The 23,746-nt window shown below is 37.3% G+C and overlaps 1 protein-coding gene across 7 annotated transcripts in view; it reads left to right on the forward strand.

Moving 5' to 3' along the window:
• The first annotated feature begins 467 nt into the window (after nt 1-467).
• Nucleotides 468-23,746, forward strand: part of esrrga (estrogen-related receptor gamma a) — a 144,804-nt gene continuing 121,525 nt past the window's right edge. For 2 of the 7 annotated variants that reach the window (XM_064335918.1, XM_064335935.1), the window contains exons 1-2: nt 469-842; nt 12,347-12,478. In XM_064335918.1, the coding sequence (XP_064191988.1) occupies nt 787-842; nt 12,347-12,478 (188 nt within the window). In that variant the 5' untranslated portion in view covers nt 469-786. Of the gene's footprint in view, nt 847-12,346; nt 12,479-23,746 lie in introns of all 7 variants that reach the window. The other 5 variants (XM_064335926.1, XM_064335945.1, XM_064335954.1 and 2 more) reach the window with 5 other exon arrangements.

Below are 23,746 nucleotides of genomic sequence, written 5' to 3' on the forward strand. Positions count from 1 at the left end.
CACACAGCTTTGTACTTGGATTAGTCCTAAAGTACTGCTAAAATAAGGTGTTTATTTAAGTAGCTTATGTATGCATTTGTAGGAATTCCACTTCATCTCAGGACAAAATGATCTATCCCCCAAAGAGAAAAATAACAATAAATGGGAGACAAATCCAAAAAGAAAATAACAGTAAACAGATAAATACTGTATTGAAATAACACAATTCTCTAATCATAGTTTGCACAGAGTCCTGCAAGAGGATGTGAAAGGTATGTCTCCCTGTGCCTGACACTGCAAACTGATTGTCTTCTCAAAGAGAATGTGCTGGTTCTTTAAATCCCCCTCCCTCCCTCTCCCTCTCCCTCTCTCTCTCTCTCTCTCTCTCTCTCTCACCGTCACCCTCCCCAATCTCCCTCTTTGTCTCTCCCCTCCCTCTCCACCTGCTCCGCTTCTCTCTGTGAGTATAGACAGAGCCTTGTCCAGTTCCAATTGGCCAGGAAGCCACCAATCTGGCATCTGGATGGGCCAGAGGGACTACATATGCAAAGCCGTACTTCATATTAATGAGCTCCAATCGTGGCTTTAAGTCCTTGATTAGAAGAGTGCAAGAGCTTTTGGTCCCAACTGGCTGTGCCTATAGGCTTGTCATCGGGAGCAAATTTCTGTTAATTGCAGTGCTCTGTCAGGAAGAGAGAGAGAGAGAGAGCGAGAGAAAGAGAGAGAAAGAAAGAGAGAGAGAGAGAGAGAGAGAGAGAACTTCGATTTATAGAGGGGGCTTGCTCAAATTATGGTTGCAGTGTGCACATGGATTCGGTAGAACTTTCCCTGCCTGAGTGTTTCTCCTTGCACTCTGAACAAGAGTAGGTAAATTTTCTTTTTATTCATCTTGCATAGGAATGCATGTGTATATGTGAGTGTTGGTGGTGTGTGTTTGTGCACGTGCTGTGTCTATACATGTCTGTGCTGCGGTGGTAGCCAGTAGCATGTTTGTTATTTTTTGTTATTTATTTGGTCGCTGTCAGGTTGCTTATGAAATCTTTGACATGTTTGTTGGTGTCTATGTCGCCGCTGACAGCCAGCACCGGGCTCGAGTATAAATGCTCTGTACGGTCTACAGCAAAGAGCACTACTACCTGAAACAAGTCTGTAGTTGATTTAATGCTCCCCAGTTTAGGAACCAAGAAAGGGATTTCAGTATTAAAACAGGAAATAACAGGTTGAAAGTTGTAGTATTATAATTTTCTATATGTTGTGAATTTAAGGAGACATTGTCAAGACAAGGGGTGCTGACACACAGTTAATATTTGTATAGCAAATGTGTCTTGTAAGTCTGAGGGCATGAGAGAAAGCAGTCAGGGGGAAAGCTGTCTTAAATGCCAGGAGAGTTAGAATTTCAGACAGGCTGCATAGCATGTGGCCCACAAAATGTATTAGAACTGATACAAATTCACAGAACAAACCATGCAGGGGGACAGTATAAAGTGAGGGACAAATTTTCAGCTCTGGTAAATTTTTCATAGCTTTTACTGTGGAGCTCCTTCACCTAGTTGAGTGGGAGTTTGAAGTGTAAATTAGAGATGCTGGGAGGTTGATCAGGTTAGTTTACATGGTTATATGTATACACACACACACACACACACACACATATATGCCCCTTTACATGACCTTATTGGAGTGTAAATGTGCATTATTCATTCCAAATACACACACACACGCACACATATTGCGACTTACTCATTATTGATTAATGCTTCCTTTACTCTTGTTGTGTAATTGAGCATTGAGCAAAAAGACATACTGTAAAAGAGCTTTGGAAGTTAAAATTGCACCAGGTTGCACAATACAAACAATGAAACTATTCACTGCTGGCCTCTTCTATATTAAAGCACAGTTTAGACCTTAAAAGCAAAGTTCCATTCTTGGATTATTAAGAGATTAAAAATAAGGAAGTTGCTAACATATTTAAATTCAATGATAGCGGCTAACCAACTTCTTCCAAGAGCAATGTCTGTTGTTGTGGACTGGCAGCAAGAACCTTAACTGTGACATAAGCATGATGTTATGATAATCATCCATTAGCAAAATAATTACTCTGCCTAAAACCTTCAATTCATGCTGGAATAAAATTTTTTGTTTAAAATAATATGCATTTGTGAACTAATAGAATGGATATATGTATGCTTAACAGCCAATGGAATTTAAGCTTTTTATTTTGGCTTGTTTTGTTTTGTGTCTATACATCCACTATTTATGCTGAATTGTTGCTTTTCTTTGGTAATTTGAATACTTTGATTGCATAAACCTTTTCTAGAAAATTTATAGATAAAATTGAGTCAATTAATTTTTTGTGAGATTTGAAGCTAATTTAACTCATATCAGCAAATGACTTTAGCAGCAGTGACAGTGTTTAAAATGAAATCATAATAACAAGTGCTGTTTTACCAAATTGATTATTTCATTCAATGCATTTCCATAGAAAGTTAATATTTAATTGACTTAAACATTTCGCTTTATATTCATTTTATTGTTAATGTTATTCAGGTTGTGATGTTGTTTGTTTTCGTAGTTTTCATATTTATATTTAAAATTGAAATAAAAATATAGACATGCATGTCCATCATTTGATTAAAATGCCGCAGGTGTAAAAATGTGAGAGGAGCAAAATTGCAGATGAATTGCAAATAAATTGTTGAACTTGTAGAAAATGTTGACTAATGTATGACCATCAAACATTTCAATGTTTGAAATTAATTGTGAATTTGCCAATTCATTTGCTTTCATTGTTTGTGTAATTCTATTTCTTTATTAAATTAATATGCTAATATGTGTGTGTGTGTGTGTGTGTGTGTGTGTGTGTGTGTGTGTGCGTGTGCGTGTGAATTAGAAACACTCTATCTATGTTGTTAATGGGAATAGGTGCTATGGTGTTCTTTAAATATTTTGTCTTTGGGACAGGACAGCTTGGTAAAAAAATTGTTTGATATCTTTTGTTGTGAATTCACATACTACAAATATTACAAATTATAGTATTCTCTGAATCTGCTTATTTTATATTTGTACTGAGGGATCATTCTTTATATTTAGCCATTCATTTGACAGAGGGTATTCCTGTGGGTGTATTTCACTATCAAACAGAAAGATGATAAATAGGTTCATCATTCTAAGTCGCTGAGATTGTCCATTCTAATTGTAGCCAGGAGTTTATCCATACCCACTTTGCCCCTTTCAGTTGAGCAGCTGAGAGTGAATAAGACTCTTGGCAGCTTGTCTTTGAAGAAAAGTTGATGATTTTTATGTTCTCCCAGCATGAGGAGAAGGTGGAATGCTGGAGGCAGAGATCAAGCGGAATAAAGAGAGATTGCACAAATTAAATTATTCCTAATCTTTTTATAAAATCATTTACTTCATTCACCCATCAAACAATGTGAATATGAGTCATACAGGTTTTTATTTTTTTAAATTTATTTATTTGTTTTTGGTTTGTGCATTGTTAATGCGTAGAGCCACCCCGGGGTCAGCCTTTCCCAAGTGAAGAGACACATTGCTCTGTTTTACATTTCTACCCCCCCCCCCCCCACCCCCACCCCCACCCCCACCCCCATCCGCTGCTGTCTGGCTGCTCATTGTCTTTATTGTAGCCCCACTTATTTGAACGTGAGTGTTGCCACTTCCTCTCGTTTCAAGGGGTCCAAAGCATTCCAAGGGTAATTAACTCCAGTTAAAAGGGAAAACACTTATGAGTGCCCCATCATTCAACAGAGAATGCTGGTCGGGAAGGGCTCTGCTTTTTGCCTTTTGTTTGAAAGGTGTTATACGTACTCCTGTGGATATGCACACACAGACAAACACACACACACACACACACACATATGCATGCACACACACACACGCACACACACACACACAAAGCCTTTGGGAAAAAAAACAGTGGGCATTAAAGTTAAGAAAAAAAATTGGTACCTGATAATGCGATTGTCAATTTCTCTGATATATACTCAATCCATCAAGACTTTTCTGACAGGAGTAGATGTGCTTTTATGAGAATTTGAAAGCTGTTTTAAGAGGCATAATACCAGCTGAGACTAGGGCCACAGCATTTCAGAGGTGTGTGGCACAATTAGGAATCATAACCCACCATATCAGCGTATTGACAGAATTAGTAATTAGGAGAATGAGGCCATTACCTTCCTCCTTTTTATTTAGTTTTTGCATTAACCTGTAGACATTCATGTGATATCATCCCTATTGAAATGTATCCTCTTTTTCTGATGTTGAAACTCACTGTCTTGCCATCAGCTTGTCTTTATAAAACAGAACAAAGGATTTGTTAAGGTTGGACATTTTAAAGATTGATCTGTTCTTAGGAAGCCAGTTTCTAACATCTACAAAAGCTTTTTGAGATTCTCAAGCAGTAGTTTCCAAATAGACACATTGTTCATTTATTAGTGGCATCCAAAGCAGCTAGATGGATGCTGTTGTTTTTTCCCAATAGAGATATACAAATTTCGTAGCCTGTGTAAATTGAGATGAAGCGGTAGGAGTAAATTTAGTTTCTGATAGTGTGTAGAGGTGGTGGATAAAAGTTTGTGCTAGTTTGCTCGTGAAATGGGGAAGGCTGATCATGCACAGCCAGGCAGGGTGCAAGTACGGAACTTTACTGTGACCACCAGAGATTTTATTATTCGTCTTACTCACTGCAGGGAATCAAAGATGGTTGTGTCCTCTGTAGAATGTCCTAGCATGTGTGTGTGTGTGTATCTGTGTGAGGGGGGAGTATACTGGCTGCGACTCTATACCAGGAAGGTCAGCACTCTTAAGGTAACGTGATTATGCAGAGTTTGTGCAGTTTGTTTCTTTTTTTATGTTCATTGGCCTTGTGTTAAATTGACATTGTCCTGCAGCAAAGGGGGGAAATGATTCGTCACTCTCCATGAGGAGTGACAGTGAAATATTTAGCCTCTCTTTCCCCTTCCGCACTTCATGTGTGCCACTGATGGTGGTGGTGGTGGTGGTTGGAGTGGGGGGTTGGGGTCAGCGCTGCACTTTTTCTGCATTCACCATTCCTCCCTCTCCTCTTCTTTCGTCTAAAGTCTTGCCGATTCAGCTGTACACATGGGATATTTTAGGACACCCCTCATATTGTTAAGCGTCTCTCACCATCCATTTTCTATATTCAGATGTCTAACACTGCTATCCCTTCTTCATTCCTTAGCAAAATCCTTGATTCCTTGGATAGCTCTGCTCTCCTGTTGTTAGTGAAGGTAGACATGAAGATAGATTAGTTAAATCACTAATCTATTAGGTCAAAAACCATATAAGAAAGTTGTGGAAGTTTTTAAAAGTAAGTCATTAATAAAAATAACATTCTGAGGAGGACACCTCAGTAAAGTAGGGCTGGCTTTAATATTTATGTTGTTTCAAGAGTGGTCCTGAATGTCCCTCCCATTGTGTTGTCAGAAAAGCAATTTAGTACATGAAAGTTCAGCTGTGAAATGGGAAAGATAGGTAAAGTGTTAAGTTAGGCACTATGAATGGTTGTGTTTTGATTTAATTGCAATGGTAAAAGGAAATAAAATATATATTTCTAAAGAAAATTCTGGCAATTGAAAATTTGGCATTCTCAATAAAATGGTTTTTATATCCCTTCTTCCTTCCATAGTTTGTGAAATGCTCAGATGTTTCTCCATGAATTAAAAATAACAATTGTGGGACTGAGATTTTTTATGAATGTAAAGGCATGTTCAAAGTGGCAGTAGCATGGCTATGGTTAGGAGAGATGCCAATGAAAAGGCTGCATGTCTTCCCGCGGTAGGTAAAGTAGGAGGATGTCATGGTGCATGGACGAAAGTGTGAAAATCTAGCAGTCTTCTCCCTGGACAGGCGGATACTGGGTGTGTAGTGCAATGAGTTCTTTCCTTACTTGTCTGGACCAATGGGGGAGTGTGGTCTGTGGGGTAGGTGCGACTTAACCGTGCTTGACCACACCGGCTGTTATACGACGCAGCGAGAGGCACGTGTGGCCTGGCTGAACCCCTGTAAGGTCACAAACCCTCCTCCCCTTGCCCTGACTTTGGCGTAAGAACATGAACTGTATAGTTCAGCAAAGGTGCAAACTTGCCTTTTTTACACAAACATTTTTTTAAAACACAGAAAGAAATATACATTTTCCTATCATTCAGATTTTTCATTTTCAGTTGAGGTTTCACATTCAATTATATAAATGTACTGGATGTTTAGCAGATAATATAACCATTTTACTCAGAAGGTTTCAACAAATAATTTGTGCACTGCACAATTTTATACAAAATTTTTTTAACATTTCATTCACTATTTTAATTCATTACGATGCCACTTTCTCTTTCATACAAGCACCAACCGTGTTGTATTTAACAGATCTACAAAATAATATGAAAGTGTGAATTGAAAATGGATAAAACTGCGGAAAGCACATACATTATCTGTTTAAATTCCACTTTAGCAATATATATATATATATATATGTATATATATATATATATATATATATATATCAATCAGTACACAAACTAATCAAATAATAGCAAATTAAATAATCAGTCTTTTTAAAATTTTGTTATTTTGTGAATGTGCTTCCCCCTTCCAATGATGCTGTCCGATTGCACTTTTGGGCAGCTGAGACGGCAAAATCATGTGAGGAAGTGTTCACCCCTGCCTGTCACTTCCGTATATGGTCCATCATATTAAACCCGACAGTCCATCTGCTGCATGGTCTCAACCACTATTGTAACTCAGCAGCATTAAATTCCACCTGTCCCATTAATCATGGCTGAACCAAAGAGGTTAAAGGGACAATTCCTGATAACTAAATAACACAGGATTTAGGGGAAAAAAAAGAGGAATCCAAGCACGCAAGCACCCAGAAATTAATTCTTTACACTCTGTGTGCCCTGCTCAATTGTGCTTTTTTTCCAAATTAGCATCGAAACGGAAACACAGAGGGTGAGCGCATTGCGGTGTATAAGAGAATAAAAGAGATGTCTTGTTTTCTGCTGAACTACATGAACAGTCCCCCCCCCCCCCCCCCGCCCAGTTTATTTTTGTATAAATTTGTGCATTTACCTTGATTATTTTCTCCACACCACTAACCAAGTAGAAAATGGCACTGGCCTGCTCTGAGGGGCAATTAGCACGGCTGGTGGAACCTGGTCCAGCCACCCATCAGAGCAGGGCAAGAGCAGCGGCTGTAGCCATAACCATGCGCGAAGGCCATCATTCCCGTGTTAGTAAGAATGGCACCTGTCTAATCAATCAAGGGTCTTCCATTCACAGATGGAATAGCAACACTTGAGTGAATAGCTGAGTACCAACATGCTTTCTCAATCTCTCTCTCTCTGTCTCTGTCTCTCTCTTTCACACACACACACACACACACACAACACTGAGGCGCACGCACAAAGTCCCCAGGCTTAATTCAGCTCATTGTCCTCTCTGCTAATCCTCATCCACGCACTGGCTGTACTTACCCATTTTGACAGGAGTGTGAAATGAGCTCAGGTAGGATCCTATAGGTTTATCCTTTCTCCACACATGGCTCCAGCCCCTCTTTACTGATATTTTTGTTTGTTTTTTATTTGTAATATTACAATTTTTTTTTGTAATCTTTGACATTTTTCCTTTCATGCTCTGACATTTGTTTTAAATTTTGATTTTTAGAATATCTCACCCTTTAAATATCCTGTCTTGTATTGGAGCATTTTGGATCAGTTGTATTTATATAATAATTGTGGTAATTAGAATGCATAACCTTATTATTAGCCAGCATTTCTAGCTGTTTTCCTGCAATGTGTGGGACAACACTGATACTGGGGTTGGGAAAAATATATTACAAGGTGGATTAGAATATGCAACCTATACACAAATTATTATTATTATTATTATTATTATTATTATTATTATTATTATTATGTATTATTATTATTGTTGTTGTTCAGTATGCGCTGATGTGTATTTACCCATTTGCAGTCATGTGTCAGTAAAAATTTTACTCTCTTCTCAGATAGATATTTTCCCATAGCAGTGTATAATATTATTATTATTATTATTATTATTATTATTATTATTATTATTATTATTATTATTATTAATAGATGCTCGGAAGATGTGCAACCTTGTCTAGCCAGTAATGTCACAAATGATAAAATAGGAATGATGAAGGAACGGATTTTTTATATTTTGCATCAGATTTATCAGTTTGCAAGGAACATGTCAATGAAAGTAAACATTTTAAATGTCCGTCCCTGGTACCAGCAAAACAGTTTGACATTGACGATCTTTATCAACATCTTCATCTACAATCTGCATTGTAAGTCTAAAAATCTGTAGGCTGTACACAATAATAGCTGTTTTTTCTGCTGTACATACTTTGACATATCATTTTTAGCTCTGATTTTTGTATTTTTCATAGTATTTTTTTATTATTATTTGCTAGCCCTCAGCTGATATCTTGAACCCAGTAGTTGAGGCTCATTTTGTGCTTTAATAATGAAGGTTATGTACATTTTGATTCTCATCCAATAACATATGCTTTTTAATATGATAGAATAAAATAGATTTAAATAGAGTTAGAAATGCATCTATTTTTTGAAGTTATGTTGAGCCCATGATTACTTCAATACAAATTTCTTGTGCTTAGGGAGAAAAAATGTATCTACAGATATTAAGAAGCTCGACTGAATGGGTACTAACAAAATAAATAATTTGTCTCTGCCTGTGTGTGTGTGTGTGTGTGTGTGTGTGTTTGCATGTGTTTGCATATGTAAGAAATGTTTACTCTGGTGTCATAAAATTGATAAACATGTTCTCATGAATATTTTTGAGTGATAATATTGAAATCATTAGTTCTGTGAATTTTACAATTTGAAGTGTGTATTGTGTTGTTTCATTTGTGAAGAAAAGATCATATCAGTGTTTCATGAAAAAATTTGTATAAGATTTCCTCAGTCCCAAGTTTTGTGTTATAATTCTGAAATCATTAATAGCATATTTTGTCTATGTACAAGTCTATGTATTATTATTCCGTCCATTATTGCACTGAAACATCTCCTAAGATAAAGCGCTGGCACAGATCATGGTGTGAAGCCATGAAAACGCACTCTTCTGGAAGCAGTTCAGAAAAGATTCAACCTCACTGAATCAGAGCTCCTTTACTGTGTGGCTACAACAACAATATACCAATAATGCTGTTAATAATAATAATAATAATAATAATAATGATGATGATGATGATGATGATGATGATGATGATGATAATAATAATTTTATTATTAAGGGATAAAGGCATAATTTACAAAGTACAAATATAATTTTGTCCTCCGTTTCCTCCCAGTGTTATAACGGCTATGTACGTGCCATATGACATAAAAAATAATTATAAAATATCTATCCATCCATCCATTATCTATATCCGTTTTCCTGAGCAGAGTTGTGGGGGGTGCTGGAGCCTATCCCAGCATGCATTGGGCATTACAAAATAATGGTCCATCAATAACAAATTATCTGCAATATTAATAGAAACTAATAATGATAAATAAGATTCTGATATGTCTAATATCAATATATCCAATGATCATATTACTGCTATTAGAATTGATATACTATTACTACTAGTACTACTACTACTACTAATAATAATAATAATAATAATAATAATAACAACAACAATAACAACAGCAACAACAACAATACACATACAAATGAAATAATAATGATAATAATAATAATGATGTTGTGAAACACTTAGATATCGACTATGTTCTAGTGTACAGTATTCTAATTATTTTTCTGTATCAAATACATATATAACTCTCACCTTGCTCACAACTAAAGCATTTATGTAGGCAAGAAAAACTGTCTACCACCCCCAGATTTATATGTAGTGTCCCAACAAGTAAACTAAAGCCCTCTATGCCATAAAACATAAAGCAATGTACATTTTGTTTCCTTCCTTTTCATGTTCCAGTCGATATAAACATGTATTCATCACTAAGGAGAACAAATTATTTTAACTAAAAACATACTGTGATGCACCTCTGAATGTGATCAGTGCAACAAACACACATTTATTTCTATATTCACTCAGCAGAAAAAAAGAATGAACATGCAGATTTGTAAGCCCATTTTTCCACTCATATGGTTCCTCGAGCAATGGGCAATGTAGGTCCACTTCAGCATTCTCTGTGTACAGTTCAAACATAGGTGCCTGCTCTAAGCTGCAGTTGTGTGCACATAACCTCAATGGACCTGAAAACTTGTATTTACTTTCCCTTAACTCCTCTAATCACATTCATATTACATTCATATGGAACCCAGAAAAACAAATACTTATATCAGCTTAATTCAGGAATTGATCTTTAGAAATTGCCTTCTCAAATATGCAATAAAAAAATATGCAAACTTGCATTCTCAATACTACATATGTAGTTCACAGTACCATAAAATTCCACCTCCCCTCCCACGCCCCCAACCATTCCACACCAGCACCACCTCTTGCCACCACTAAAGTTCTGTTGATAAGAATGTTGAGTATAATTGAAAATGCACTTTTAATTCCAAAAACACAAAAATTCTCAAAATGGACAACATACACAGTAAAATGTTCCGTGTAGAATCAACTCTTGCAGAGTACATTTTGTCCCTGTTGGAGCTGAATTAATGCTGGACATTTTCCTGTATAGTAGGCTTTGTTCTGTTAGCTAATTTTATTTAGTTGGTTAGTCAGTAATTAGGAGTGAGATGTAGAGATATAGCCAGGATGAAGAAATCAGTCAAATCTGGAGAAAGAGATACAGTACAAGTCTGATTTCTGACGTCAGGGTTGAGCAGAGCATTAGTTGAGCGAGCTGAGTGATTAGTTTCATTACTGAAAGTGTGGCTGGTGTTGAGGGTTGTATGGCTAATGACATTGATCATGTCCTCTGAGGTGGAACGGAAGGGAGAATTAGGGAGCCTCCTTTCTTAATTAGGAAGACAGTAGGAGACTTGTACACTATCCTGTAAGGACTCTGAGGCCAATTGCTCCAACAAAGCAAGGTGTCAGGTATGGCAATGCCTACACCACATTGCTCTTTTGCAGTGAAGCATGCAAAGGCCTTGAATTGGAGTGCAAACATTATAGTGTCTGTAATGTGTGTGTGTGTGTGTGTGTACATTTATATAAAATGCAGGCCAAAAGTATTAGGCCACTTGTGGTTTATTTAAAACACCTTAGGTAGAGACAAATTCAGTTAATATATGCACTTATTGAATAACAGACCAAAGTATCAACATTTTAATTTCTACCTACAAACACACACACACACACACACACATAAAAATGGACATTTGTTTATTTCATGACCAAGAAAAAAAATATAAAACAAACACAACTGTGAGCATTTCCTTGGAAATTTGTGGAGCGGCTTCAAAGATGATTTGATGTTCATGTTTTCCAGTGGTACTTAGTGGTGGCATTTTTCCCATTAGATGTTTGAATCCAACAGAAATCCAATCTGAACAAAAAGGGGTTGAAGCAAAGCATCCTTCATTTGTTAAATATAAATCTCACACAGCTCCAGTCAAAAGCACAAAACAAAAACTGCTCAGGTTTCATCAAACAAACAAGACCAGTCATTCAACTTTACCCACCATTACACATTCCACACATTCCCATTTCTGTCTGTATCTGATCCTGATCTCCCTGTCCTTCTGGTGAGGTTGCATCTGTTTTTTTCATAAAAGTGCCTGTTTGTTGCATCATCATGATCCAGCATAATCCCAAACAAAGAAAAATAATAGCCCATCATCACCCCATAGGCCTATATATGCTGAAAAGAGAAAAGAAATTAGACAATTCCCACACAGTGATTATTCCAGTTTCACATTGAATGTAGGACAGTTTAACGAAACACCCTGATTTTTCTCTCCTGTTGACGTCAAACTTTTTCCCATTGCTTAAATTCATCTGCGTCTGTGTGCAAGCTTCCGGCTCCCCATAATGCAAACTGATTGCTCCTGCAGTCCCAGCGGCTGATCAGTCATGTGTCATCCAGCATACCTCCTGTTATAATTTCCCCAATACAACTCAAGACCTGATAAACTCTAATAAGTGCAATGATGAGGCCGTGCATTAAAACGTCAAGGCGGTTTCAATTAACGCTACGCATTAACTTAGGCCCTCATCTGCACTCCCTGTCCAAGAGGGCTGTTAAATAAATCTTTAAAATGCCATAAAAAGTCCTTCACTGCGGTTAGGCTACATCACTGGCTGTTAGTGCAAAATGGCATAGGTCTTTATCAATATTTCTGATGCGTTTTTTTATTCTCCTTCTTGCTTCTCCTTTTGTTATAGAATGAATTTATCAAAGGTGCGCGTTAATAGTGAAGATAAGTACAGCAAATGCAGCTCATGGAGAATGCAACAGCATTTCAGCATGGAAGCCAGCCACACATTCTATTCAGCACATTCTCTATGTTGTCCAAGGTAAGGAAGTAAAATAAAAGCCAATAAAAGGTTTTTTTTCTGTTTATTGTAGTTCACTGAGGTATAGTTGCACTTTGCTTGTTTCGTTAAGTAGTTTAGTGTACAGTGAGCTGTGGAATGAATGGTTGTGCTGCAGTGTTCCTCCAACATGCATGGCATGGCGAGTGTGATGCTGGCAATAGCACGAGGACTGGTTTTTATTTAGGACAGGGGTATTTCCACCAGTGTGGTAGCACAATGTGAGGCACGGTTTGCAGCAGGGTCGCTGGGGAGTGGGCGGGAATGTGGGGACAGGTTTTATGTTGTCTTTATGCTGTTGTTGTTTAGCTTTCTGCCAGTGGGAAGCTAATGTACCTGGATGTGGTGTGCCAGTGGCGGCTCTGCCATCTGTCTCACCTGCTGCACGCAGGTGTCCATCTGCTCGGCTCCGGGACCACGCGCAGGGGCTGCTGCCCAGACGACCAGCGGGCAGCCTGAATTATTCAGCCTGCCAAACCAAATAAAGAGGCAAGAAAAGGGAGGGGGCAAAGGGAGGGGAGATAGAGAGATAGCACTGGAGCTGAAGAGAGAGAAGAAAATGAGAGAGAAAGTGAAATCTTATGAGTCTGTGGCTAAATGCTTTAAGTCCTGTACCAAGAATAAAGCCAATTAAAATCATTTCAAAGAGAGACACAGTAGTATGCGTATGTGTGCATGTGTGTGTGAGAGAGAGACAGAGCAAGAGAGACAAGACAAGAGAGAGAGATCATTTTTGGGAGGTTTGAGAGGCAAAGAGATCATCATGAGAGTGGGAGGGCTGAGTGAGGATGAGGATGGGGGGTCGGGTGAGGGGGTAGAAGGTGATAGTGCTCAGATGCAGAAGAATGTGTTAAATGCTTGAATGATTCCGATTAGCATATAAATTTAGATGTATGAAGATCATCGCACCGATCACGAGTCAGTGAGTTTTATCTAGATTTAGTGGAGGCTGATTTGCGTATAAAATACAGCCAGATGGGACCAGTTAATGCTGGGCCTCTTTGCTCCCATCCATAGGCCACTGCACAGACACTTGCCTTTTTTGAGGCGTCGTTTGTTTAATTGTTTAATTTAAGGTCACATTTGTTCCAAGTTCAGTAGGTAGTTGGAAGACTACAAAGGACTGTACTAGGAATTAAGACATATATTACATTTGAAAAAATAATTTGTAACTTTCTCTAGCAATGCATAACCAACTTGTTTTTCTGTGACAATTATCATCAAAACTGGTTGGTACCACAGAACAAATTACCCCTGATTCTGCATGTCATTCAGAGCATTACATAATAAAGGACATCATCTGTTTGTGCACCCTGAAAACACTTGACCATTTTTAAAAAAAATACATCTGGCATATATAAATCTGCAATGCTTGTGTTTGTTGTTAATTGAGAAAATAACATTTAGAAAATAACATTACCTGACAGCAAAAAAGTAAACTAAGATTATATCACCACGCAAATCAAGATAAGAGAGAATTAAACAAGCAATGCTGCATTTCTGCACCATATGATAATCAGTGTTGTGTCCTTTACGGTCATTTAGATAAACTGCCCTTCTGCCTTATGTAGGAAGGACCAGGGATAGTTTTAGTAAAACCTTCAATAATAATGTGAAAGGAAATCAATAAGATGGAAGCATACTGTAACTAGTTTTTTTCGGCAGTGTGTTTAACCAATTCTCAACATGAAGAAACTGCAGCATTATATTGTCATTGTAAAATAACACATTGCATTTATACAAAATGTAGTTGTCAGGAATTAAGAGACAACACAGAGATTTTGAACATTATTGTTTTTTGTGACACTTACATTACATAAAGCTGGATGAGAACTGAATGAGAAAAATACAAAATAGTAGCATTAAATTGACCATATTTGATTTCCCACAGTTTTTCCTAATCTTTATCTAATTTAACAAAATTTAATTAGATCCAATGTTGATTGAATCTTGGCCATTCTCAGAATATATGTGATTACAGAGATACTGTCGAGGGATATGGTCCTTCAGCCCATATCCCTCTACAGTTTATCTCTGCAATCCCATATATTCTGAGTATGGCCAGGATTCAATCAACATTGGTTTTCAGCTTTGACTAACAAGTAAGTGCAACAGTTATGCCTGTTCTGCAGATTTTTTTATTTTTACCATAACCAAAAAATAAATGTGTTTGCACTGGAAAAAAAAATATTTTATTGACAACCAAAGTTAAGAACAGTGGTTGATTGCTTCTAGGACCATATTCTCTGATTACAGATATAATTCTTGCCTGGAAAAAGACAAGAATGAAAAACATATGAAGGGACCCTTTCTGCTGCATATAAAGGCCTTACTAAAACACTGACATGTACCTTGTTGCTTACTGTGTTACTTACTGTATCACTTTACCATATATGTTTCCATCACTCACTTCTGTCATGGAGTTTACAAAAAAAATAAAAATCAACTGGGAAGGGTTAGGGGATTTTCTGACTGGGCATTGACTCTGGCCTTCAAAAGATAATACATCAATTGGATTATGAAAGGTTAGTCTTGGTCAAACCAATTAGACTCAATTTGCATGCAAAACTCTTATATGGTTTAAGCCAGTTAGGATCACATTACTGGTGGGGCTGCAGCTTATGGTAGGAGTAAGTGGTGCCAGAGGCAGGGCAGTCACGCTATGGCTGTGCAGCAGGAGTGAGGCATGCTGGGACGTGGTTTCCTGGCTTCTTAGGAAATCTGTGGTGTGGACTTGTGAACATTCACATTGGCAAGGAGACTGGTTGTAGCACAGAACTGGACAAGTGCAGGCGGCATTTAGATCATACATTATAGTTCAGCACCCTGTGACCATTTGCCTCCCATCATTTTGAAGGGAATAATAGTTATACAAATTATAAATTTGTTTGTAAAAAAATATCTAAAGCAGACGAAAATAATAATAAAATCATGTTTGCGTATGTATTTCTGCATAAGTGCATACAGTATATGTGCATGTGTCTCCTTAGTGCAGTGGTCTCCAACCCTGGTCCTGGAGAGTTACAGGGTCTGCTAATACAAAGAACATTTGTATTTCAGGAAGATTCAGCCTGCTATATGGGAATTTAAGGCGGTAGCAAGTTTTTTAGTTGAGGAATATTCTATTAAATTCAATCCTTTAGAAAGCTAGTTTTCTAGCTTTTAGCAAATTCACCCAGGTTCTTTTTGTACTAAAGATATAACCACCTGTCTCTTTGTAATCAAACCTACAGTTTTCTGCCTAAATAGTGTCACTGGAATTTTTGTGGTTGCTTTTTTTGCTTTTTATTTTCATGGTTGGAAACTATAAGTACAGTACTGTGCAAAAGTCTTCGGCACCTGTAAAAAAAGATGCTATACAGCTAAGATGCATTCAAAAATAATGAAATGAAAGGTTATGCATATCGAGAAAATAATATAAAGAGCAGTAAATAGTTAAAAACTAAATAAAATCAATGTTTGGTGTGACCACCCTTCACCTTAAAACTACATCAATTCTCTTAGGTACACTGTCTGGTAGGTTGTTCCCAGTATTTTGGAGAACTTGCCACAGTTCTTCTGCAGATTTTGGCTGTTTCGCTTGCTTCTGGCTCTCCAGGTAATCCCAGAGACCCTTGATTAAGTTTTTATCTGAAAAGTAGTCTATTACTTAAAATATTACTTTATTTAACAAAATACAAAAATGTATGCGTAAAATTTCATTTTTGGAAAAATTCATGTTTGGAAATCTCAAATTTGCTTTTCTACTGATACACTAATGCAGAAAACAAAAAATAAACATCTAAGACCAAATATATACTATATTACATATATATTATATTAAACAATCTAGGGTGCCTAAGACTTTTGCTCAGTACTGTATATATATACTCTACATGGCCAAAAGTATGTGGACCAACATTGTATCCAAAATTATGGGCATTAATATGGAGTTGGTCCACCCTTTGCTGCTATAATGACCTCCACTCTTCTAAAAAGGCTAGATATTGGAGCATTTCTGTAGGGATTTGCTTACATTCAACAAGAATAGAATTAGTGGAGATGGGCACTGATTGGATGACAAGGCCTGGCTCGCAGTTGGCTTTCTAATTGATCCCAAAGATGTTCCACACCGTTCTTGACAGAACTGTTTCTACATGGGCCTCGTTGTGTGCCTGTGGGCACTCTCATGCTGAAACAGGAAAGGGCCTTCCCCAAACTGTTGGGAAAAGCACAGAATGGTCTAGAATCTGATTGTATGCTCTAGTATTAAGATTTGCCTTCACTGAAATTAAGGGACCTAGCCCAAATCAGGAAAAACAACCCCAGGGTGTCCAGATATTTTTGGCCATGTAACGTATGTATATATCTTTTAAAATAATATTGACCTGAAAATAAATTGGGGAATGACAGCAAGCCCTTCCAGCTGATGGGTTCGTCTGACAGACTCTATGCATGGGAGAGCAGCCTGCCTCTGTCACAGTGTATCATCCAGCTCTGCAGGAGAAGGGGAGTGAGAGAGAGCCCTCGCGGTTCCTTGCAGTGCGGCTCAGTTGGCGGTGATTCACTGTGCATTTTGCAAGTGGTTTGGCTGGCACTCACTGCGGTGAGCACCGCAGCCAGGTACTGCTCAGGACAGGCAGGTCTCAGACACACTGCAGATCGGGGGCCGCTGGCACCAGCTGCACTGAGAGATTGAACTGTGAGCACGTTTGTTTGTGTACAAACTGTCAAATTTGCTATCATAGGCATGCTGATACAAACAAATACATACATGCATGCACTGCCCCTCCCTGTGGTCAATCTGCACCTGTTATCTTTCCCTTAGATATCCCACATTCATAAGAATTGACCTCACACCAAAATTGACAAATGACTTGTGCCTTCTTTGGCTTCCGCACACAAACACACACACACACACACACACACACACATACAGTTCCAACGCTGCTTTCCCAAATAACTCACACCTCAAAGCACCCACATTTAGAGAGACAGAAGCTTACTCCTCGGGTCAGTGAAAAAAAGTCCACCGGTTCTTGAGCTATTACCCTAGTGATTGCTATGTTCCTGATAGATGGGCTAAATCAACTGATTTAGCTTATTTTTCTCCAAAGGTGATATTTTATTTATATGATAAAATGCTTGGAAAGTGATTAATTTGTCAGGGGAATGGCTTGTTACTGTAAATTTACTGAACATGTAATAAACTAGATTGCCTTAATACAGATGGGTAAATTAACAGCTTTTCAGCACAGCCCCGATTAATACTGGATTGCAGTTTATAGCAGGAATTAAATCGTGATTATAACAATGAAAAAATTCTTTTAGGAAACAGTTCTGGTTGGCTTCTCTTTTGGCAACACACATGTTCAGTGTATTGGCTCTGCACAGATATTTAATTTACCAAACATTTAAATGAATGTATTAAACAAATTTATTAAATAAAATCATTTAAAAATTTTACATTTTATTTTTGGCTTTAAAAGTCTATTTGTGATTTAAATTTGACTGCTTATTGTCTAACTAAATGTAGGTGATATTCACTTTTTTTTAACAAAAGCAGACCAAATTCTGTGTGTGGGTGTGTGCATTCATTCATTCATGGAGATCTGTCACTGGAGTGTTTTTCCGCCACCAACTTGTTACCTCTCATAAATCCCTCTCAAAAGGAAAAATTGGCAAAAATCATAAGCATTCCTCTGAATGTTTGATATCTTTCTATTCAATTAAAATAGTCTCAGACATAAATTCACTTTTTAATAGTTCTATAATGCACATTACAACTAAAGCTACAAACATAAGGGTGATACTATGTTTTAAATTAGAACATGCGGGCAATGTAGTTAACACTCAACACCACTAGTGAATAGAAGAGTGTACACTGTGAAGGTGGTATAGACCCACATGCTACTAAAAAGTGTGTATGATGACCTGCCCAGATAAAGCACACGATACTAACCAATCCAGACTGAACACAGCCCTCCTGTCTTCAACTGCAAGAATGTGGCCTTGAAATCCCAAAGAATCTTATAAATAGGTAAATTGAAAAATAAATAGATAGGCGTGTGGGGCTTGTGCATGTGTTATACACAGCAGACCAAGCCACGTTTAGGAAGAGATGCACAGTGGGTATTACAGAACTAAACCAGATTATGGATGAAATGTGAATTAGATTTGGTAACAGATGGTGGTGTTGAAAATTTAAGATGCTTTTCGAGGGGAAAGGTGGCGGGCGGTGGCCCGGAGCATCTCCTTGCATTTGATAGATGGGTATAAATCACAACAATCCCGATTTGACAGCCAATTTGGAGGATCTGATCTGGTTAAAGATGCGGCTAGCCCGCTCCGCTCACCAAAGACCGTTTTTTACATTCCCTGTTTTCCTTCCCTACTATTTTTCATAGGGCTGTCATATATCCCAGAGGAAAATTATCCTTTTCCATTTGTTTAATAAATTATATATACACATTGAGCTCCATTATGTTTAGGACAAAGACAGTTTTTCTTGGTTTAGCTCTGTACTCTACAATTTTAGGTTTGCAAACATTGCACATGTGGTTAAAAGGCAGATTCTCTTAAAGGATATTTTAAAACATTTTGGTTTCACCATATAGAAATAACAGGACTCTTTATGCATGCCCCCCAACCCCCCATTTCAGGGTGCATAATGTTTGGGACAAATGGTTTCACAGGTTTTTGTGAATATTCAGATACTTTTAATTGCTTCTTTAGTCCTTGTATAAGAAAGAACTAAAGAGAAGAAAAGAAAAAAAAACATTCAGCGGCATTTGCCAAACCTTAGGCTTACCAAAATCAGCTATTTGGAACATTATAAAGAGGAAAGACAGCACTGGAGAGCTCTCTAATCGTAAAGGGCCTGGTAGGCCCAGGAATAAGTTTGTCACAAAAACAGAACAGAAAGTTGCATTTTGCTAAGAAGCTCCTAAAAGAAGCTCCTGCAGGATTGTGGAAAAAGATTCTAGAAAACCAAGATTCACTTAGTGGTAGTGTTGCGTGGTATACCGAAACTTTGGTACTTTTTGGTACTTAAAAAAAAGAACGGTTCGGTATTAGAATTTTCCGACGTTCTGTACTTTTAGGTCAAATGGAAAAGCCAGAGAAATGTGTCTCCCGCATTACTGATTGAGTAGATGAAAGGTGTAATTTGTCTGAATCTTCGCTAGATAGCAGTAGCAACTAAGGTAGCCACGTCAGGTGATGTGCGCTTGTGCATTCACCCTCGTTGATACAGCGCAAGCTTCGACTCAGTTTACTTCAGTAGCGACTAGTGAGAGAGAGACAGAAAAGTAATGCATCAGGCTCAACATGTCTTCTGTTATGTAAGATTTTATTTCTGTTATTTAATATGGTGTTGTTCTAACACTATAGGTGTTCTAATTTGGAAAAATTTCATTATAGGAAGATGCTGTATTGTTATTAAAATATGCAGTTTTAGATCTATTTTAAAGTGAAAGACCTGGTTAAAGGTTTTTTGGTTTACAATGGTTTAATTTTTGGAATATATTTTATATATTTTTCTATTGTTTAGTGTTCTAACCCTATAGGTCTATGCTTCAACTTAAAGGTTGTTAATAAACCAGGTTGATAATAAACCGTGAATTCAAAAATGAGGTCAACCCTTGTGGACATTTCTGATCTATTAAGTTAATTTCAGTATCGTTAGGTACCGAGTATCGAATCAGTATCGAGTATCGTGATACTAAACCTGGTATCAGTATCGAAGTCAAAATTTTGGTATCGTGACAGCACTACTTGGTGGTGGGGGCTTTTCTGGTTTAGATATGTATGGCTGCCACAGATGCTGGCTCACTTGTCTTCATTGATGATGCAACTGCTGATAGCAGCAACAGAATGAATTCTGAAGTGTACTGAATCTTATGTGCTCAAGTTCACCCAAATGCCACCAAATTCATTGTATTCACCAGGGTCTTTGTGCACCAATAAAAGACTGAAAAAGACAATCAAAAGGCTAGAATAAAAATTACACACTGACAGCTCTCTTATACCTGCATGAAGGAAGCAATTTAACACACCTAACTGATCAGAAACAACCGTGATGCCATTTGTCCCAGATATTATGACACCCTGAAATGGGAGGACTATTTATAAAAAGTGCTGTGATTTCTACATGATGAAACCAAAATGTTTAAAATCGGACTGAAATTGCTTCGGTTATATTTTGTATTACCCTTGGTGGTAAAATTGGTCAGCTGTATTATCAAATCATTTACAATTTATAATTTTTTGTTTTGAATTATAGAAATTAGTGTTTTAAAAATCACTGCGCCACCTACTGTGCTTTTTTTCTACATTTTTTTGATTGCCACTTCCTGACGTCAGGAAGCGGTCTCATTTGCATGCATTTGTCTAAAAAAAAGAAGCGGGTAGAATTTTTATCAGATTCATTAGTGTCAAACAACACAAGAGTCTGCAGTCTGCATTTTAAACCAGACAACTTTTTGAATTGGGCGCAAAAACAGCGTGGATTTTGCAAAGAACTGCGACTGAACCCCTGAGCAGTCCCCACAATTCGACCAAGCACAGTACGGAGCAGTATGAAGGATAACCACAAAGTAAGTTTCTAATATTATTATATTTTGGATGTATAATTACTGAGTGTATGAATTACCTTTGCCTGACTTACAAGGAGGATAGCTAACAGCTACATTTGCTAACGTTGGCTGGCATAGCTGAAAAGCATCAACATAATTATCACACGAAATATAAAGCAACAATTCAGGAAAAGCCTAATATTATTTATCTAGCTAGCTACGGAGATTTGTTGACTTTGTGCAATATGACAACTCATTTAGCTTTACCTATCTACTGAAATGTAGCCTGTCACCCTATTATTTTATCTAGATTGCTGTCACAGTCAACATTTCCCCACCATCCGCACTTTTATTTTTTTCCTGACATCGTAATTTGAGTTCCCCCGAGTTCATTGTACAAGCCTACTCAGAGGGAATGCTGAATTCAGCTGTCTACTTTTCTGTCATTTTAAAATGTATTTTTTAAATAACTTTGCAGTTCATTGGTAAACGAAGTGATGCCGCTTGCCAGACCGAGACACGCACTAGCTGTCATTAAAAATGCAAGGAGTACGCCCTCGACCTCACCCACACAGTATCCAACCTCCATAGTAACATGATAGTAACATTTTTTGTGATATGTCCAAAAGTATAAATTTTTATCATTAAAAAAAAAAAAAAAAACATTTACAACCATTTAACAACAATTTGGCAAGGGTATAGAATATAAATAATGATGCAATATTTCAAATTTCAGTCCGACTTTAAATATTAAATAACAAGCTGAGAATGTGCACTTCAACCACATGTAAATTGATTACAAATCTAAAATTGTGGAGTACAGAGCCAAATCAATAAAAAATATGTATTTGTCCCAAATGTTATGGCACAATATGTGCATTGCTTATTTTTGTTTTCAGTGTCATTTCATTCACTCCCTTATCTGCCTTTAAATAAATGAAAGCTTTAGGCGGGGAAGATTGAGATGTCTGATTTTATGCACAGTGCTCAATGACAAAAAAGGGTTACAGTGTCTATTGACCCTTGTTACGTTCCTCAGGAGTTCACTTGAAACAGGGTTATTTTGAATGGCCGTGCATTTTAATTTAGTTTTTATAAATAAACTGTCATAGTGGTGAAGTTGGTACAAATCTTCTCTCATTAGCTTAAATACTTTTTTGTTTGTTTGGCAAATTTTTTTAAATGTAATTTTTTAGATCAATGCACAACATTAAAATCTGAAATACAAAACTCTGGTAACATTTCAGTTAAAAACCACAATAAATTAAATATGTGTCATCTTCTTGAAAATACTACTTCTGGTATTTCCAATAATAATAATAATCATAATAATCATTATTATTATTATTATTATTATTATTATTATTATCGGATTTTACAATTGCAGTATTCAGTGACAGCAGAAAGTTGTAGCACTGTGGGCCTAGCCCCTGCCACTTTTATCACAGTTGATGTGGCATGTGATGTGAACATTCTTGTAACTGTGTGAAGTTGGGCCAGTGAAACAGTGGTAACACTATTGCTGATGGAAATGCAATTAACAGTATAAAAGCTACAACCATATGTCAACTCAGACAAATGTAACAATCCAATGGATGTTATCAAAAGTGTTGAAGTATTGCTACATGAATATTTGAACATTTGTAAAGTTGCAGGCTAAGGAAAACTTGACTAATTAACTCTTTTTATTCAAAGGTTGAACCAGAATGTCTGTGAATTTATATTTAGCTTATTATTATTTTGCATTGCAATAAAAAACAATGATATTGATTACATTTGGGTTTTTGATTTGTGATATTTTGCGGGTCTGTGCAGTTATTTTCACCTGGGAATAGTTTGTTTTTTGATGGGTCATTCTATAGCCTTTGTTTGACAAATTGAGGAAGGGATGTCTCTGTACACTTTTTGTGAAAAATGATGATATTACTTCAGCATTTCCAGCATATTGTGCTGTAAAATGAATGCGACACAATCTCAATCTTAAATAATTTGGCCCACTCACTTGGCCCACCCACTAATTAAGTTCTGCTGCCGCTACTGGCAATATTACTGATGTAACAGAACCATGAGTAGCAGTAACTGCAGCTGCTGTCGCAAAAGCATCACTAGTAAGTGGGCTCATGTGGAAAGAACTAATTGCAATAGTAACAAGTGCAGAAGTACCAGTAATGATTATAACAGTGAGTAGTAATATTGTAGCAATAATGTTGAATTGTAGCAGTATTTGTACTGTCCATTAACAGCAATGTCACCAGTGTCCAGGTGAGCAGTAATAAAGTAGGAAGCTGTATTCTGTAGGGGTGCAGGGCCTGGGGTGATGTTTTAAAGCCCTCTCTTTACTTAGCTGCATCTCACCTGATAAACAGCATACTTATCTGGCTAGCTGCTAAAGGAACATGACCTAAATCATCATGATTCGCATCTAGTAGTGAGTCGCAAGTTGTCAAACTCCAAATATTTTCAGCGCGCAAGCTCTTATCGAGCCTGAATCAGACCTACACAGCAGTGTAGGTCTGTGTTCAGCCTTCATATCCGTGAGTAGTAAGGGGTAAAAGAGGCTGCCACAGCCACATTCTCTAGCACTCAAACTTCAGCCACCCTACTTTATGTAAATACATATGTTAAAGACAGTTCATTATCAGTCATGAGGAAACAACACATTTACAGTTTCCACCTAGTTGTAAAAGTATGGTTT

This window comes from Anguilla rostrata, chromosome 1 (genome assembly GCF_018555375.3).
Source record: "Anguilla rostrata isolate EN2019 chromosome 1, ASM1855537v3, whole genome shotgun sequence".
Taxonomy (NCBI): domain Eukaryota; kingdom Metazoa; phylum Chordata; class Actinopteri; order Anguilliformes; family Anguillidae; genus Anguilla; species Anguilla rostrata.